Source organism: Ipomoea nil, unplaced genomic scaffold (genome assembly GCF_001879475.1).
Source record: "Ipomoea nil cultivar Tokyo-kokei standard unplaced genomic scaffold, Asagao_1.1 scaffold1834, whole genome shotgun sequence".
Classification (NCBI taxonomy): domain Eukaryota; kingdom Viridiplantae; phylum Streptophyta; class Magnoliopsida; order Solanales; family Convolvulaceae; genus Ipomoea; species Ipomoea nil.
In genome coordinates, this window is record NW_017618262.1 from 4,021,960 (window position 1) to 4,041,296 (window position 19,337).

The following is a 19,337-nucleotide window of genomic DNA, read 5'->3' on the forward strand; positions in this document are numbered from 1 at the left end:
CTCGTGGCAGGAACCGCGAAATTGATATATAAATTTATTTATTTATATGTATATATGTATATACACGCGCATTGCACAGATAGTTTAATACATGTATTATTAAATTAATGTTTCATATTTATCAATGTATTATTCAGTATCATCTCGTACATCAATGCAATATTATTAATAGTCTATAAATATGATATGTGGCATAAATATTTGATTAAATGGTGCGATGACATATGGAAACACCTTCATTGGATAGACGGATAGTATCAAAAATATTTTTTACAACACGTAACCCTATTAATTTTACCAGTTTGGCGTGATCCATGTTTTCTCTTGTTGTCACTTCCAACATGAATGAATTATTGATTAATTAACCAAAGTTTATGTTAAATTTTATATTATATGTTTTAATACACTATAACATATTCATAGTATATGTTCAACAATTATGCCAATTCCAATTGGAATGTGGATTGAACCTAAGGCATTCTTTATGAAAATAAAAGAGCAAGTTAAGAATAATAAATAGTTAATTGAATATTTCGTTACTAAAGTTTACACTAAAAGAATGTATATATATTTAAGAAAAGTAAATGATATAATATAGGGTAAAGTATGAAAATTCAATAATATTATATATATATATATATATATATATATATATATATATATATATATATATAATCAAAATAATATGAACTATTCATTTCAACTAACATTTACACTAACATTTTTATATTCCGTTAGATGCCTAACTTTATCATCTCTTATTAAGTTTGTATGTATATATACATATACATACTCCTTTGGTTGTTGGTGACGAACGACAATTGATGGTGGCAGCTGACATTAATTGCAGCGGCGACTAGCTGGAAAGGTTAGGTAGAAGAAAGTTTAGGAGAAGACGAATGAAGACTTGGCTCTAGAAGAAGAAGCATATGGTAACGACACAATATGTGGCTGGAAAATGACTTCTCCCAATAAAAAAGGAAGTTATTTTTCATAAAACACAAGTGTTTTTCATTGTCCGGAAGTGATTTTCTGTTGACTTTCATTTTCTGTGCTCTCCCAAACACTGAAAACTCCGAAAATGATTTTCAGAAATCATTCACCGAGTTTTCAAACACAACCATAGTTTAAAAGAGCAAAATTATCATTCTCTTATTGTTTAACTAATGTTGGAGACAAAAGAAGAGAAACACTGCTTTAATAGGAGTGATCGATTGACCGACTTTTACAGTTTAAGTCAATCAATTATGTATAACATAGATTATTTTACCTCATTGTGATCATTAGCAAGCTAAGCCCGCCAAAGCTTGCCAAAATACAGGCCTAATGAAGATCGGCCCACCCCCGCACCGCTTAGGATGCGGGCTTTAGCGGGACCTACCAAATTTTAAAAAGTTTAAATTTAAATAAAATTAATATGAAAAATGTTATAAGTGTATCCTAAAATAATTTGGATAATTTAAACATACATTAATGCATTAATAATTTGTTAAACACGATAATAACTCCTACTAAATAATTAAATACATAATTTGTTAATCTATTAATCAATAACAAATGATTTATATAATGTACTAATTACTAATACATTTTTTCACTACAAATAAATAAACAAACGTATATATTTATATATAATCATATAAAATGATGTATATATACACTAATATTAATAATGTATACATAATAGGCAGATTTGACAAGGCTAAAATACGGAACATAAAATTTAAAGTCCAACTTACCGTTTTGACAAAACGAGACGAATTGTATGACAGACTAAACTCATTTTGACAACTCTAAGCTAAATTTACATATTCTCACATATTAACTTTGCGATTCTATTTTCACTCAATTTAAAAAAAAAAAAAAAAATGACGGGTGCCATATTTAAACATTTTTTTAGGGTGAATTTTAAAATCAAAGGTTAAAAAAATCACTACATTCAAAGATGAAAGTGAAATTAACAATAGTAAAAACAAAAACTAAAAAAAATAAATGGGATGGGGGATCCACGGCTTCTTTCTGTATTGTCGGCGTTAGCAACGGTAACTTGCCGGAGAATCCGTTCGTTCGTCACCCCCAGAAATGGCCGACTCGCCGACTCAGTCTGCCATAGAACTGAATAACACACCCTGTCCTTCTCCCCGGCCTCCGATCCCCATAGAGATCATTAGCGACGAAGAAATGGCTCTTATCGAAGCTGCGTTAGCCGCGACACGCCCTTCCCTCTCCTGTTCTTCTTCTTCTTCGACTCAGTTTCAGAGAAGCGCGAGGTCCATCCACTCCATAACTCTGACGTCAAAGCGGCAGCTTTCGGGATGTACGGAGACTGGCTTGTCATCGGTCGGCGATATTGAGGATGGTCGGAATCGGATTATTACAAGTCCCCGGAAGAAGAACCGGTTCACCCAATCACTTTTACACCGGTTTCGGAGAAAGAGAGGCTTGGCTGTTACTGATATTACTGCCACAGTATAAAACACTTTGAATTTTCTTTTATTCTGTTTGGGTTCGGATTTCATGGAATGGGTCTGTGCCCTTTCTGCTAAAATTTGATTTATTTTGTCTGAATTTAAAAAAAAAAACATGTGCTTTTGTTGTGTTGTTGTGTTTGTTTAAATTTGAGATAATTCCTAGTTAGATATTATAGAAGAAATGGTTACTTTTGCTTGAATGGTGATCTCAAATTCTCAATGATCATTTTTCTTTGTTAGACCTGTGTTCCTAAAACCCTTATCATACTTAGACTAATTCACTAATCCTCATTCCCAATTAAGGGGGTTATCTCAATGATCATTGAAGTTGAGAAAGTCTAGATTTTGTGTTGAATTCCATTAATTCATTTGTAATGTATGTGTTTACATGATAATCCATACTTGGGACTAAATCATTTTCTAATATTATATGATGTTGGGCACCTTAGGTCTGCTAAAATTTGGATTTGATTTGCTTCTCCTTTGGAACTTATTTTTGTCCATTTTGCCATATTATACTTAGGAGTGGTGTGAAAAGCAAATGGAATATTTCCTTCTCATTGGTAAACCAGAAGTCAGTAAAGCTATGAAAGCGGGTAGCATACGACATGCAGTTCTTGAAGAAGAGGTATATTATATATTTATATACGCCTTCAGATTCAGTGTTTTATGTGATATGGGACAGTAATGTGATGCTGTAATGTTTATCACTCTGTTTTTATCGAGTCTTGTGTGTGACTTTTACATAGGCCCTATTTGGTAAATGGTTGTTAGCTGATTGGGTTAATTAGAGGTATAACTAGTTGATAACATTAGTTGATTGTAGAAAGGTGTTTGGTAAATTAGCTGTTAGCTGATAGCTGTTTGGTTTAATTTCCTTTCTCAAAAAGCTAATTGAAAAAGTTGCTTTGAACAGCTTTTTGAATTTTAGCATTTTGGAGTTACACTTATATTGATTTTTTAACCAAATCAAAAAGTTAATAGTTGTCAAATAAGCCAAAATTGGCATATAGGCTAACTATTTTACCAAACAGGGCCATAATCAAGTCTTAAGATGAACCAAATTTGTTTGTTTACATCATTTATAATTGAATATTAGCTTTGATGTGAATTATGTCTAGCCTGGCAGATAGGAGCAGCAAGTATTCTTTTGTGAAAAATGCATAATTATTTTTCATTATGTTATTGTGATTGAACAATGTGAGCTTCATAAGGTCTGTATTTATATGTGGAACGGAGCTATTATTATTATTATTATTTTTAATTTACTCTGTTAAATATGACTCAAAAGTGAAGCATTAAGGTGGGGTTTTCATGTGTTTCCTGTGATATCCATGTCGGTTCCACCACCATCATCATCTTCTTCAAACGCTGGCAGGTTGTCAAAAGAGTAAAAGTTTCTGCTCAGTCCAAGGAAGATGTATGGGCAATCAAGATCATTAATTTTATGGTTGGTGCCAATCAGTTATTATTTGACGGGTTGACACGTGAATTACCCATGTAAGTCTATATCACCTTGCATTATTGCAAACTCATTTCCTTGTCTTCAATAAGAAGGAAATGGTAATATGACACGAAACCTTTCTGTGAAAAGATAGTGCTAAAATCCATCCTGGATTTGAGGGTTATATTTTAAATCTTTAGACTTTAGATACAATGTTGGTGTGGACTTGTTTTTGGAATATATGTATTTGAAAACTAGGATGAACTTCTAGATGGAATTATCATTTTTATCTGATGATGTTTTTTACGGCCCAATCCATTTGCTGGTTGCTGTACATTGTCAATGTACTTTTAATGACATGAAGAAATGCAAATGTGTATCAATCTACAAAATGAGTTGGAACATTTTCCGTCCACCTCTAATCTCTCTGTTCACTTTTGCAATAAAAAATATGCTTTTGTTACCTAGTTTTATGAAATATTCTATCTTTTTTTTTTTTTTTTAATTTATATATATATATAACAAAATTTTGCAATTAGCGTAGTTCTTTTTAAATATTTGACGGAGTAAATTATTTGGATCACCAGAATAGGCTTTGCTGAAGGAGTATGGATGGTTGGAGTGATAGATGAAATACGAATGCCTACAGAAGAAAATGACAGATTCCCCATCTTAGTTGACACGAAAACACGTGTGCGAGCTACTCTTCCTTCTGAACCACAGCGTAGGAATGGAAGGTATAAGCTTATGGCTTGAGTTGTTAATCTAGGGATTAATCATGATTTATTAAAAAAAAAAAAAAAAAAAAATCCTTTCAACCAAGTTGTTAGGGGAAGATGTTAGTTAATATGATCTTACATAACAATTAATTAACCTTCTTCTCATGGCAGGCTTCAATTAATGTGCTACAAGCTCCTCTGGGATAACGTGGTTGCTGATAAATTTCCCTCTGGACGGTTCTTTGATTTCTTCTCATTAAATCCGAACCGTATTTTATCTGCTGAAATTCGAGAGAATACAAACAATTCAGGCTTTCCAGCAGAGGTAAACTAAAATCTCCCGCGCTTAAATACAATGAGTAAGACTAAATAAATTTTGAATTTGTTGGTCCATGAACGGCATGAAGTAATTAATAACTCACGCAGAAGGGCAGTAATAAGTAGTACTGCAATTACTATGTAGACACCACCTAAATGGAAGCTTTTCGGTGTTTTTTTCCTCTCCCTTCCAGACTCTCGGTGAACTCATGGGATATTTTCGAAATGCTTGTTCTATGCTTCCACGAGCACATGACAAGCTGTTGTTGAGGTTGGTGTGTGTATTGGTATAAGTTGGAAACTTCAACACAGAACATTCGATGTATTCATTTGTGACCTTTTTCTGCTTTTACTATTTGATTTTAAAGGTATGAATTGCAAGAAGATCAATCGTTTCTTGGTGAAGATGAGTTTGCACACGATTCAGATTGGGTGAAGAGTCAAATACAGTGTTGTTTAGAATTCTGGCGTGGTGATCGTGAAGCTATTTGTACTCCCATGGAGGAGCGTTGGAAATGCAAGAGTTGCAAATTTGCTGAAGTCTGTCCAGCGGGAAACGCTGGTTTACCAAGTTTGCAAGATAAGACACACAACTAAACTTGAGTATTTGAGGAAGAGGTTCTCATCGAACATAAATAAACCATCTTCATCTTCAACATCAACTAACCATCTCTCAAGAACAAACAACTTCAGCACAGAGCTTTGAAAATTCATTCTTATCCTGTGGTTGTGTAATTTATAAGAAGATTTGTTGTAAAAGATTCTTGTTGAACGAACTGAATATAGCCCTAATTTGGCAAAGTGATTTTGTGAAGCAAAAATGGCAAGTGTTAACAAACTTGATCGCCAAATCTCTTAGTTTTTTGTAAAGAGAATTCATCTTTTTAATTTTCGGCAAAAAAATTGCAAAACAAAACTATGAAACCGAAACCAAACTTGGGAGGGAAAAAAGAAGACAAAAATAAGACGAGTCATTAAAAACACACACGTAATTGTAACTGTTTACCCACAATAGTCTTGCCCTCATCGAAAATAGCAGATGGGTATAATAAATGACATCCAGAAAGCTTACCATCATAACCCATTCAGCAACCAAGTAAACCAAAATTGCTCAACAAATATAAGAACTATTGGTTGCAGGGCATAATGGAATGACTAACCAGAGCCATATCAGAAAGTCTTACAAAGGGCCATACCAGAAAGAGTCTAAAGTTTATCAAAATTTAACCAATTAAAGCAAATAAAACAGGCGCTCCTTCAAAGGAGAAATTCTCATTAAAAAACACATGCTCACTTCTTCTTCTGAGCAGCCTTGGTAACCTTGGCACCAGTTGGGTCCTTCTTGTCAACATTCTTGATAACACCAACTGCAACCGTTTGTCTCATGTCCCTCACAGCAAAACGACCAAGTGGTGGGTACTCAGAGAAGGTTTCAACAACCATGGGCTTGGTGGGAAGCATCTTCACCATACCAGCATCACCATTCTTCAGGAACTTGGGCTCCTTCTCCAGCTCCTTACCAGACCGTCTATCAATCTTGGTCAAAAGTTCAGCAAACTTGACTGCAATGTGGGAGGTGTGGCAGTCCAGCACGGGAGCATATCCATTACCGATCTGCCCAGGGTGGTTCATGATGATGACCTGAGAGGTGAAGCTCGCAGCTCCTTTGGCTGGGTCATCCTTAGAGTTTGAGGCAACATACCCACGCTTAAGATCCTTCACAGCAACGTTCTTCACATTGAACCCAACATTGTCACCGGGAAGTGCCTCCTGAAGGGCTTCGTGGTGCATTTCAACAGACTTAACTTCAGTGGTAAGACCAGAAGGTCCAAATGTAACAACCATACCCGGCTTCAGGACACCAGTCTCCACACGACCCACAGGGACAGTACCAATACCACCAATCTTGTACACATCCTGAAGTGGAAGTCGGAGGGGCTTGTCAGATGGCCTCTTGGGCTCATGGATCAGGTCAAGTGCCTCAAGGAGGGTTGGTCCCTTGTACCAGTCAAGGTTGGTTGACCTCTCAATCATGTTGTCTCCCTCAAAACCAGAGATGGGAACAAATGGAATCTTGTCAGGGTTGTATCCCACCTTCTTCATGTAGGATGAGACTTCCTTCACAATTTCATCGTACCTGGCCTTCGAGTATTTGGGGGTAGTGGCATCCATCTGCAGAAACCAAAGTAAACAAGGTTAGATATCATCATTTAATAAAATGGATAGTAGATACATTTCATATGTTACCAACTCATAGATAAACTAAAGCTAACCTTGTTACAGCAGCAAATCATTTGCCTCACACCAAGGGTGAAAGCAAGCAAAGCATGCTCACGGGTCTGTCCATCCTTGGAAATACCAGCCTCAAAACCACCAGTGGTGGAGTCAATGATGAGGACAGCGCAATCTGCCTGTGAGGTACCAGTAATCATGTTTTTGATGAAGTCACGATGTCCAGGGGCATCAATGACAGTGCAGTAGTACTTGGTGGTCTCAAATTTCCACAAGGCAATATCAATGGTGATACCACGTTCCCTCTCAGCTTTGAGCTTGTCAAGCACCCAGGCATACTTGAATGACCTCTTGTTCATTTCAGCAGCTTCTTTCTCAAACCTCTCAATAACACGCTTGTCAATTCCTCCAAGCTTGTAGATCAAGTGACCAGTAGTGGTCGACTTACCAGAGTCGACATGGCCAATGACCACAATGTTAATGTGAACCTTCTCCTTACCCATCCTATTTAATAAAAACTGCAAAATGTAAAAAGAAAACAATTAACAGCCGATACACATGAAATATAAAATTACAGGCAAAAAAACATAATATAAATAGCATATGTAAATGACTTAAATTATCAAAAAATTCCAACCAGGGCCTGCAATTTTTAGTAATAAACCCTCTAGATTGGGGTTGACAACATGTCAACAGTTACTATACCAAGAAAATTTAATAAAAACCAAGTAACACACAAATAAACAGCTTCATCAATCACACCTTTAGACATCTGCTATGCAGTAATCAAATTCAGTTCACCACTGGAAAATTAAAAATTTAAAAATATTCAAAACGCATCAGGCAACAAACGCTTCAATTTTAATAACGTTAGATTCAGAGCTCAATATCCAAATCATACAACACCAACATGATTGAAAGCCGGTCCTAAATCCAATCACATAGCTTTAAGATAAATATATAAATCGATGTGATTCCAAAAAGCAACCGCATAATATCATACATCCTTTATAGATTTACACCTCAAAAGTGATCTATAGATACAATTACACAAAAATCTATGCAGATCTACCGATCAGTTCCATAAGTAACATGTAAATCAGCTCAAGCAGAATCTAATCACTACGAATGTTAACTCAAATAAACAGCTAGCACAGTAACATCATTTGATTAATACAACTACTTAAGCAAAAAATCAAGTTACTTAAACATATCTGATATCGATTCATAGACCATATAAACATCACGAGCATGTATGAAAACCAAAATAACAGAAACACATACCGATATCGAGATGCAGGGAAAGATAGAGAGAGAGTGAAAGGGAGGACTCTGGCCTTGAGAAGACTTAATGAGAGTCCGAATGAGGGAGAGACCAAAGAGAGGCAATGAGGAGCTTATAAATCAAGTGCAGGGAGTGTAGTGAGATTAGGGTTTTTCATGGGCCGTTGGATTTAATGATCGACGGTCCATAAGTGCAGTGCCTTTTTGGTCAGTCGTGGGTTTTCGTTGGAATCCTAGTGTGACCCGCATTGAGGGCAAATTATGCTGTGCATCCGTATGCACCATCATACGGATGCAAAAACGACGTCGTTTTAATAATACGCGCGCCTCTCCTTAAAAAAAAAATCAGGTTCAATTCCCAGCAACAATATATAAATTAAAATTTCATAATCGATTAACTATAATTCCATAATCTAATCTATGAACTAAAAATTCCAGAATGAATGAACTAAAATTCCATAATCTATAAACTAAAATTTCAGAATCGATGAACTACAATTCCATAATCGATGAACTATATTTCCATAATCAATGAACTATAATTCCATAATCTATGAACTAAAATTCCATAATGAATGAACAATATAATGTTGTTGCTGAGAATCGGACCTGGATTTTTTTTAAAGGGGAGACGCGCGTTTTTTAATAAAACGACGTCGTTTTGGCATCCGTATGCACCATGCATGGTGCATACGGATGCACAGCATAACGATTGTGCATTGAGGGCAACTTTTACTGTAGCTGGTCCATCTAGCAAGTTATGGCAAATTATGATGTAGATTCATAATTTTTATACTGTAAATTTATAACTTCTATACTGCATATTCATAATTTATGTATTGTATAAATTTACATAATAAATTTTATGAATCTACAGTATATAAATTATGAATCTACAGTACATAAATTATGAATGTGCAGTATAAAAATTATGAATCTACATTATAAATTTTATAAATCTACAGTATAGAAACTATGAATCTACAATATAGAAATTATAAATATACAGCGTGTCCACCATGCACATAGTGGACACGGGTCCATAGCATAACGCTCCGCAGGTTAGTTACATTTTAATTTCATTGGATTTTCTTTTTTAGGAATTTCATTGGATTATATACGTTATTACGTTAGTTTTATTTTTCATACACTAATTTTATTATAGTAACGTTAAAATGTTATTTTAATTACATACTAAGTTCATTTGAGAGTATATATTATTGTATAAATTATGTTTTTTTTTTTTTGTTTCATTTTGTACATACATTAGTTTTATCATAGTAACGTTAAAGTATTATTGCAATATACATATCTATAATGTGATCCGACATTAGTTTACAATAATGATTTAAAAAAAAAAAAACAAAAAAAAAAAAAACATATTGGACCATGGTCCACAGTATAATATCTACACATTGAGCTTTCATGTTATTTTACATCATCTTACCCAAAAATATTGTCAACACATATTTATTGATTTAGGGATATATCCTTATTTGTATTTATACTAATTATACTTTTATTATTTATCAACTAGCAAATTATACAAAAGTAAATGTTTTTAAGATTCTTACGATAATATAAAATACATTGGTATAACAATGTGCATTGATAACTTGTACATTTTAATTTCTTCCCCGTACAATGATAAGATATTTACAAATTTATCCTCTTTCTCGATTTTAATTTTTCCTTTTATATACAAGTTTTGATAACATAATATTCTTTTCGCTTATTCTTATTATTAACTTGACTTGTCACAACATATTTTTCAACAGTTTAGTAAATAATAATAATAATAATCCATCTATATAATTTTATGTGTCTAATTTGGTTAACAAGACTTGATTGAAAGAAAAGAGGGGACCTATCCCGGCGATGCACACAGATTGTGGTGTTCTGCGGAGTAGTATTCTTACCACGGCTCCAATTTATTGACACAAGTGTCAAATAGGCCCATCTACTACGGCAAAGTGTTCAATTTCCACCATGAACTAAATTAAGTGCCAAATAGGTCTATTTATCAGTTAAATTTGTTCAGTTGGCCTTTTTTACAAGTTACCAACAGGTTGCCTATTAATTACTAAAATCAATAATTAAAAAAATTAAACAAAAAAATTAAAAATTAAAAAAAAAATTAAAAAAAAAAAAAAGAGAGAGAGAACAACGCGGACAGCCGGTGGCTGCCATTTCAAAGACAGCCGGACAGCCATGGCTGTCTAATATGAGGTCCAGATCTGGACCTCATGTTTGAGGTCCAGATCTGGACCTCAAAGGCCGGGAACGAGGGCGGCGGCCATGGCCGCCGCCCTCATTCCATACGGCCATGGCCGTCTAAAAAAAAATTCGAATTTTTTTTAGACGGCCATGGTTGTCCGGGGACGGCCATGGCCGTCCATGGCCGTATGGAACGAGGGCGGCGGCCATGGCCGCCGCCCTCGTTCCCGGCCTTTGAGGTCCAGATCTGGACCTCATATTAGACAGCCACGGTTGTCTTTGAAATGGCAGCCACCGGCTGTCCGGCGAGGACAGCCGGTGGCTGTTCTCTCTTCTTTTTTTTTTTTTTAATTATTTATTTATTTTTTGAAAAAAATTAATTATTTATTTTAATAATTAAATAGGCAACCTGTTGGTAACCTGTAAAAAAGGTCAATTGAATGAATTTAGCTGGTAGATAGACTTATTTGACACTTAATTTAGTTCATGGTGGAAATTGAGCACTTCGTAGTAGTTAATGGGCCTATTTGACACTTGTGTCCCAATTTATTTTTATATTGGTTTTGCAACCATGGATTGCAAGCGTTTAATGAATTTTTTGTTTTTTTACTTGCTTTTTTTCGTTCCTAGAACTGCTAATGTTATTGCTCACACTTTAGCAAAATCTTGTCATACTTATGGACAGGATCTCTCTCTGTATTTGGGATATTATCCCACCTGACTTTATTCTGAATTTTCTGAATTAATATATGCCCAATTTTCCTTTTTAAAAAAAGTTAAAAGGAAAGAAAAATAAAAAATAAGAGATGCCATATTGCCATGCCATGTCATATCACAATAGATGATCTTTCATGATAAACATATTCTTATTTTATCAATCCTGCAGCGCATGCACCTCTCTCTCACTGCAACGGCGGAAGCATCTCCCCAAGCTTCCAACATGACGGTTTAGAGACTAAAGAGCTTGCCTGCTCATTTCAAGGTCAAGTTAGTCAATATATCCAAATTTAGATAAGAATAAAATGATTCATATGATATATTGTTATGTAATGTAAACATCACTGAAAACAACTGGACAACCTATTCCATAAATTCCAGGAAATTTGGTTCAAGTTCTTTATGAAGTTACACCTTTAACTTCCCTACTTCGAAAGGGACCATATTCCTCGTGAACAAATTAAAACATCGCCAATATTGGAAAAACCGTGCGCCAATATTAGAAAAACCGTGCGCCATTACAGATTGGAATACCAAATAGCCCCTTACGAATTCTCTCAAGCACTCAACTCTTTTATCTCGTTAAAAATCGACATTCACCACAAACCGAATCGTAAAGAGGGAGACAAAAAAAAAAAAAAAAAAAAAAAAAAAAAAAAAAAAAAAAGAGTAAAATACCAAAGTTGGAATAATTGCACACTTAATTGAAACTGTTTTAACCGACAAAAGTCTGCACATATCTAAAACAGTAGACGAGTATAAATAAATGGCATCCAGATAAGCTTCCATCACTGCCCGTTAAGCAACCAAGTAAACACAAAATTGCTCCCACTATAAGAATCATTGGTTGCAAGGCAGGGCACAATGGAATGAGCAACTAGAGCCATATAATAAAAAGTCTTACAAAGGGCTATATCAGAAAGTCTTAAAAGTTTATCAAAATTTAAATAACAAAAGCAGATAAAAAAAGATAGTCCTTTAAAGAAGAGATTCAATAGCAACACATGCTCACTTCTTCTTCTGAGCAGCCTTGGTAACCTTGGCACCAGTTGGGTCCTTCTTGTCAACATTCTTGATAACACCAACTGCAACCGTTTGTCTCATGTCCCTCACAGCAAAACGACCAAGTGGTGGGTACTCAGAGAAGGTTTCAACAACCATGGGCTTGGTGGGAAGCATCTTCACCATACCAGCATCACCATTCTTCAGGAACTTGGGCTCCTTCTCCAGCTCCTTACCAGACCGTCTATCAATCTTGGTCAAAAGCTCAGCAAACTTGACTGCAATGTGGGAGGTGTGGCAGTCCAGCACAGGAGCATATCCATTACCGATCTGTCCAGGGTGGTTCATGATGATGACCTGAGAGGTGAAGCTCGCAGCTCCTTTGGCTGGGTCATCCTTAGAGTTTGAGGCAACATAACCACGCTTAAGATCCTTCACAGCAACGTTCTTCACATTGAACCCAACATTGTCACCAGGAAGTGCCTCCTGAAGGGCTTCGTGGTGCATTTCAACAGACTTAACTTCAGTGGTAAGACCAGAAGGTCCAAATGTAACAACCATACCGGGCTTCAGGACACCAGTCTCCACACGACCCACAGGGACAGTACCAATACCACCAATCTTGTACACATCCTGAAGTGGAAGTCGGAGGGGCTTGTCAGATGGCCTCTTGGGCTCATGGATCAGGTCAAGTGCCTCAAGGAGGGTTGGTCCCTTGTACCAGTCAAGGTTGGTTGACCTCTCAATCATGTTGTCTCCCTCAAAACCAGAGATGGGAACAAATGGAATCTTGTCAGGGTTGTATCCCACCTTCTTCATGTAGGATGAGACTTCCTTCACAATTTCATCGTACCTGGCCTTCGAGTATTTGGGGGTAGTGGCATCCATCTGCAGAAACCAAAGTAAACAAGGTTAGATATCATCATTTAATAAAATGGATAGTAGATACATTTCATATGTTACCAACTCATAGATAATCTAAAGCTAACCTTGTTACAGCAGCAAATCATTTGCCGCACACCAAGGGTGAAAGCAAGCAAAGCATGCTCACGGGTCTGTCCATCCTTGGAAATACCAGCCTCAAAACCACCAGTGGTGGAGTCAATGATGAGGACAGCACAATCTGCCTGTGAGGTACCAGTAATCATGTTTTTGATAAAGTCACGATGTCCAGGGGCATCAATGACAGTGCAGTAGTACTTGGTGGTCTCAAATTTCCACAAGGCAATATCAATGGTGATACCACGTTCCCTCTCAGCTTTGAGCTTGTCAAGCACCCAGGCATACTTGAATGACCTCTTGTTCATTTCAGCAGCTTCTTTCTCAAACCTCTCAATAACACGCTTGTCAATTCCTCCAAGCTTGTAGATCAAGTGACCAGTAGTGGTCGACTTACCAGAGTCGACGTGGCCAATGACCACAATGTTAATGTGAACCTTCTCCTTACCCATTCTATTCAATAAAATCTGCGATAGTTAAAGAGAAAAACAAAAAACATTTTAATGGCTTATTCACATGAAATACAATTATACAAAATTGCAGGTTAGACAAAAAATAGTTTAAATAATACATTTAAATAACTTGAATTATCAAAAAATTCAAAGGATTCAAAGGATAAGTATCAAACCAACATTTTTAGCAATAACCCAACTAGAATGTGTGGAAACAAACAGTTAATAATATATCAAGAAAATTAGTTAAAAATCAAACTAGTTCTCAAATAAACAGTTTCAGTGAGGACTCATACAAAGAAGTGCTAGACAACTAACAAATTCAGTTCATCACAGGAAAATTAAGGAATATTCAAACTCTAATGGGGTCAAACAACAACAGCTTCAATTTTAGTAACAAAATTAGATTCTGTGCTCACTATCCAAATCACACGATACCAACACGATTGAAAGCTAGTCCGATATCCAATAAAACAGCTAAAGACATAATAAATCGATGAGATCCAAAAAGTTCGCCACATAATTGCATACAACCTCATACGATTACACTCAAACAGATATATAAATACAACTACATCCAAAACTAAGCAGATCTATCGATCAGTTCCAAAAGTAGCATGCAAATCAGCTCAAGCAGATTCTAATCACTACGATTTTGATCTCAAGTAAACAGCGAGCAAAGCAGCATCATAGATATTAATATTAATTCAGCATAAATCAAGTTATTTAAACATAGCGATATGCAAGTAGACCATATAAACATCATGAACAAGTATGATATGAAAAAAAAAACAAATAACTACAGAAAGGCATACCAATAACGAGATGCAGGGAAAGAGAGAGACGGAGAGGACTCTGGACTGGAGAACGCTGAGAGGAATAAGAGCGAGAGAGTGAAGAGAGGCGATGAGGAGCTTATAAATCAAGTTCAGGTGGTGTCTTGAGATTAGGGTTTTTCATGTGCCGTTGGATTTAGTGATCGACGGTTCAGAGTTGCGGTGCCTTTTTTGTCAGCCTAAGAATTTTCGTTTGTAATAAGTCCTAGTTTGAACAGTATCCTGCTTTTCATGCTCGTTTGTACTTCCTTTATAAAAATATTATTTTAGGGGCATTTGATTGGATATTTGTATACTTTATTAATTATTATTATAAGATGATATTGAAGAGTTGGACTCACAATTTTGGAAGAAAAAAGGAGAACTATTTTAGATGCCCTAATAAGGGCAAATTATTCTGTGAACCATGGTCCACACGAAGCGTTATGCTGTGCAACCGTGTGTATCATGTCTGGTGTACATGGTTGCAAAAACGACGTCGTTTTGACGTTTAACTTAAAAAAAGAAAAAATCAATTTCGATTGCCGTTAAAGGCGTTATGTTGTGCATAATTTGAACTATAAATCTATAACTTCATAACTATACATTTAGAATTGCATAACTACACATCCATAACTTCATAACTACACATTCATAACTTCATAACTTCATAACTATACATTCATAATTGCATAACTACACATCCATAACTTCATAACTATACATTCAGAATTGCATAACTACACATCCATAACTTCGTAACTATACATTCAGAATTGCTTAACTACACATCCATAACTTCATAATTATACATTCAGAATTGTATAACTACACATCCATAACTTCATAACTATACATTCATAATTGCATAAGTACACATCCATAACTTCATAACTATACATTTAAAATTGCATAACTACACATCCATAACTTCATAACTATATATTCAGAATTGAATGCATAACTACACATCTATAATTTCATAACTATACATTTAGAATGTGAAATTATAAAATTATGAACATGTGTTTACGTAACTAACGCCAATCGAAAATGATTTTTTAAAAAAAAAAATAAAACGACGTTATTTTTGTAATATGGTGCACACGGTTGCACAGTATAATTTGTCGGTCCACACAATGTTGTGTGTATCATAACAAAAAGTACATTTTTAATATACTAAAGCCCCACCCCATAACAAAACTTGATATTATATATATATATATATATATATATATATATATATATATATATATATATGGAAGTAAAAGTGTCATACCCTCACTAAACCCTAAATCCTTGAACCAAACACCCCCTATAGTAAATTCAGACTAGGTTTAGACCATACTACAACATGAATTAAGAAAAACTTAAAATATCGAAGTTGTTGAGCAATTTCATAAATTTTCAAAAGTTTTATTTTCCATAGAGAACAGTCTCTGTAAAGAATAAATCTCTCCTTCCCACAACCCTTATCTCCATAGTGACCTATACCATTGTATTTTATGCATGCAGAAATAACTTAGCTTCCAATCGTTATGCTGTGGAACCGTGTCCACCTTGCAACGTGGACACGGTTATATGTTCATAATTACTGAACTATATGTTCATAATTATAAAGTTATATATTCATAATTATTGAACTCTATATTCACAATTACAGAACTCTATATTTATAATTACTGAACTATATGTTCATAATTATAAAGCTATATATTCATAATTTTTGAACATCATATTCACAATTATTGAATCTTTTTATTCATAATTACAAAATTATGTGTTCATAATTATAGAATACTATATATTTATAATTATAAACAATTTTAGAATCTCTACTGAGACTTAAACTCACAACTTTTCAAATGAAAGTCTAACCCAAGTACCATTAGACCATATAGTCTTAGTGTCCACCTCCACAACATAATTTGTTATCTAGCTTCCAAATGGGTTATTGATTTTTTTTTTAAAGGGTTATTGAATTTTTTTTAAAGGGTTATTGAATAATGGGTTTGGAAGCCCAACAAGTTTGTATTGGACGTTGTTTTCTTTAACCCATCAAACTACAACGTTGTCTAAATAAATTGTATCCTATGGTACGGTGTAAGATTTTGGAAAGTAATAACTTCTTTATTATATTTTGAAAGCGCTTTCATATCGAAAAATTTTCAAAAATTTATTGGACATGTTTCAAGCCATTTCCATCTAATAAAGTTCCTTAGAATTTTAGTTAAAATTTTAAATCTAATTCGATACTGGGGGCAGCCCACTTTGATTTGGTTGATACGTTTCATTTTAAAATTAATGTTATATATTTTCAATTTTAAAAAATTAGCACTTTTATATTAATAATAATAAATATAAATTTAAGATATCATTTAATCAATGCAACTCTTTAATTTTAAATTTCAACTCTAAAACATGCGGGGCTTAACTTTTTTTGAATGCTACTGACTCTATTACATTGTAGTATATGTTCAAACATGCGGGTTTAAAAGTCACCCTACACCACAAATCTTGCTCTAGTGGTAGGAGCGCTATACTCTGCATCCGTATGAACCATGCATGGTGCATTCGAATGCAAAAACGACGTCGTTTTGGCGTCTAACTTTAAAAAAAAATATCAGAATTGCATAACTACACATCCATAATTTCACTACACATCCATAATTGCATAACTACACTTCCAAAATTGCATACACTTCCAGAATTGCATAACTACACATCTAGAATTGCATAAATATACTTCCATAATTGCATAACTATAATTCCATAATTGCATAACTACACATCCATAACTTCATAACTACACATCCAGAATTGCATAACTACACATCCAGAATTGCATAACTATACTTCCATAATTGCATAACTATAATTCCAGAATTGCATAACTACACATCCATAACTTCATAACTACACATCCAGAATTGCATAACTACACTTCCAGAATTGCATAACTACACTTCCATAATTTCATAACTAAAAAATTCAAAATGAATGAACTAAAAATGAATAACATCATGTTGTTGTTGAGAATCGAAACTAATTTTTTTTTTTTTTTTAAGTAAGGCACGCATTTTATACAAAACGACGTTTTTTTTTTTGCATCTGTATGCACCATGCAGGGTGCATACGGATGCATAGCATAATTTGCCCTAATGGTAGGAGATGTTTAATTCCCACTAAAAACATGATTGACCCAAAGCCAAGAAAAAACAAAGTTATCCCACTTGGCTTTTGGGCTAGCCAATTTGGTCTATCATGCTTTATACTAAACAAATTAAAATTTTTAAGGTTAACCAAATTAATTTATTAAAATTTTACTCCAAAAGTTTATTATCTACTCCTAAGCACAATGATTCCATGCTCTAGATGTGTTAATTACTAAAATTACAAATTTCTCATCTACCAACTATTGTGAGTTGTAAAATAAAATTTTTATTCTTATCATGTTTAGTCACGTAGATAGCAAATTATAGTTGTGTGGACCACAGTTCAAAATGACGTCATTTTGATGTTTAAAAAAAAATTAAAAAATTGTTCCGCGTGTGTTAGAATAATGAACATTTTGGAGTAAGATAATGTATTTTATGAGTTAGAATAATGTACTTTATATGTGTTAAAATAATGAAATTTCTGAAGTAAGATAATGTATTTTATGAATTATATCGAATAATGTATTTTATGTATTTTTGGACCGTGGTCCACTAATGATTGCAATCATGCTGGCAATGGTGGTTACCTGGTTATAATTATGACCAATAATCCACAATTATGAAGTATAAGGCCAACTCCAGCGGAGCGGCAAAATGCCCACCAACTCCAAAATGGCGCCCATTTTGGCGCTGAACCTTCTCCAGTGAAGGCGCCAAAGTGGGCTCCATTTTGGTGATTGTCTATAGTGCAGCGCCATACTTGGCGCTGCACTGTAGCTTTACGCCAAAATAGTGTAAACTATTTTATTCCAACTTTGCCCATTGTTTTTTTATTAATTCATTTTGTATCCCTATTTTGTTTTTATGGATTTACATATTTTGTTAAATACATAAACATAAAATTTGAATAATTAAAAATAAATTATATCATTTGAAAGATTGCATCAAGACGATTAAAACAAGCCTAATATTATATATAGATTAATTAAAAATTAAAGTACACAAAACATAATTTTCATAAAATTAAATTGAATACATCCGAAATTATAATATATTTTGTTAAATACATAAGCATAAAAGCCTAATATTATATATAGATTAATTAAAATTAAAGTACATCAAACATAATTTTTATAAAATTAAACTGATTAAGATGGTTGAGATTTAATCCAACGGTTGAAAACAAATTATTATTAAAGTAAAAAATTAAAGTTTTAATTTATGAGAAAAAATAAATTATTTTAGTGTAGAAATAGAATTTGGTGTAATGGGTTGGAGGTGAATAAAATTTGGTGTAAGAATATGTTGTGAATATTTTTTTTGATGTAAAATTTAGTGCAGAATTTGGTGTAATGGGTTGGAGATGACTTAAAATAATAAGTTTAAGTTGTTTCACACTTTCACCAAAGGGACACCACATATTATCCTTCCCCTACACAGTCAACTATAAAATTTCAAGTGCAGTGTAAAAGGACTAATGCATGCATGGAAATTAAAGCTCAATAATAA

The 19,337-nt window shown here is 34.1% G+C and overlaps 3 protein-coding genes across 3 annotated transcripts in view; 1 reads left to right on the forward strand and 2 right to left on the reverse strand.

Annotated features, from left to right (window-relative positions):
• The window catches only part of LOC109192861 (elongation factor 1-alpha-like), a 29,392-nt gene extending 20,850 nt beyond the window's left edge, over positions 1-8,542 (reverse strand). The window contains exon 1 of the mRNA XM_019343574.1: positions 8,469-8,542. The gene's annotated coding sequence lies outside the window, so the exon portion shown is untranslated. The remainder of the gene's footprint in view (positions 1-8,468) is intronic.
• LOC109192864 (exonuclease V, chloroplastic) lies at positions 1,975-5,790 on the forward strand. The gene is made up of 8 exons (XM_019343576.1): positions 1,975-2,469; positions 2,995-3,099; positions 3,850-3,971; positions 4,503-4,652; positions 4,806-4,959; positions 5,147-5,223; positions 5,321-5,542; positions 5,580-5,790. The coding sequence occupies exons 1-8, from the start codon at positions 2,083-2,085 to the stop codon at positions 5,656-5,658; spliced, it is 1,296 nt and encodes a 431-aa protein (XP_019199121.1). The 5' UTR covers positions 1,975-2,082; the 3' UTR covers positions 5,659-5,790.
• Positions 5,929-14,881, reverse strand: LOC109192868 (eukaryotic peptide chain release factor GTP-binding subunit-like). The gene is made up of 6 exons (XM_019343579.1): positions 14,671-14,881; positions 13,394-13,870; positions 12,414-13,292; positions 8,465-8,581; positions 7,226-7,702; positions 5,929-7,124 (listed from the first exon to the last, which is right to left on the reverse strand). Exons 2-6 carry the CDS (start codon positions 13,853-13,855, stop codon positions 6,243-6,245), a joined length of 2,817 nt encoding a protein of 938 aa, XP_019199124.1. The 5' UTR covers positions 13,856-13,870; positions 14,671-14,881; the 3' UTR covers positions 5,929-6,242.
• Between the last annotated feature and the right edge of the window lie 4,456 nt (positions 14,882-19,337).

Coding starts and splice junctions, on each gene's coding strand:
- LOC109192864 (XM_019343576.1), top strand. CDS start 2,083: ATGGCCGACTCGCCGACTCAGTCTGCCATAGAACTGAATAACACACCC. Junction 2,470..2,994: donor TTACTGATATTACTGCCACA/GTATAAAACACT, acceptor TATTATACTTAG/GAGTGGTGTGAAAAGCAAAT. Junction 3,100..3,849: donor ATGCAGTTCTTGAAGAAGAG/GTATATTATATA, acceptor AAACGCTGGCAG/GTTGTCAAAAGAGTAAAAGT.
- LOC109192868 (XM_019343579.1), bottom strand. CDS start 13,855: ATGGGTAAGGAGAAGGTTCACATTAACATTGTGGTCATTGGCCACGTC. Junction 8,582..12,413: donor AGGCTGCTCAGAAGAAGAAG/TGAGCATGTGTT, acceptor CTTGATTTATAA/GCTCCTCATTGCCTCTCTTT. Junction 7,125..7,225: donor TGATTTGCTGCTGTAACAAG/GTTAGCTTTAGT, acceptor TGGTTTCTGCAG/ATGGATGCCACTACCCCCAA.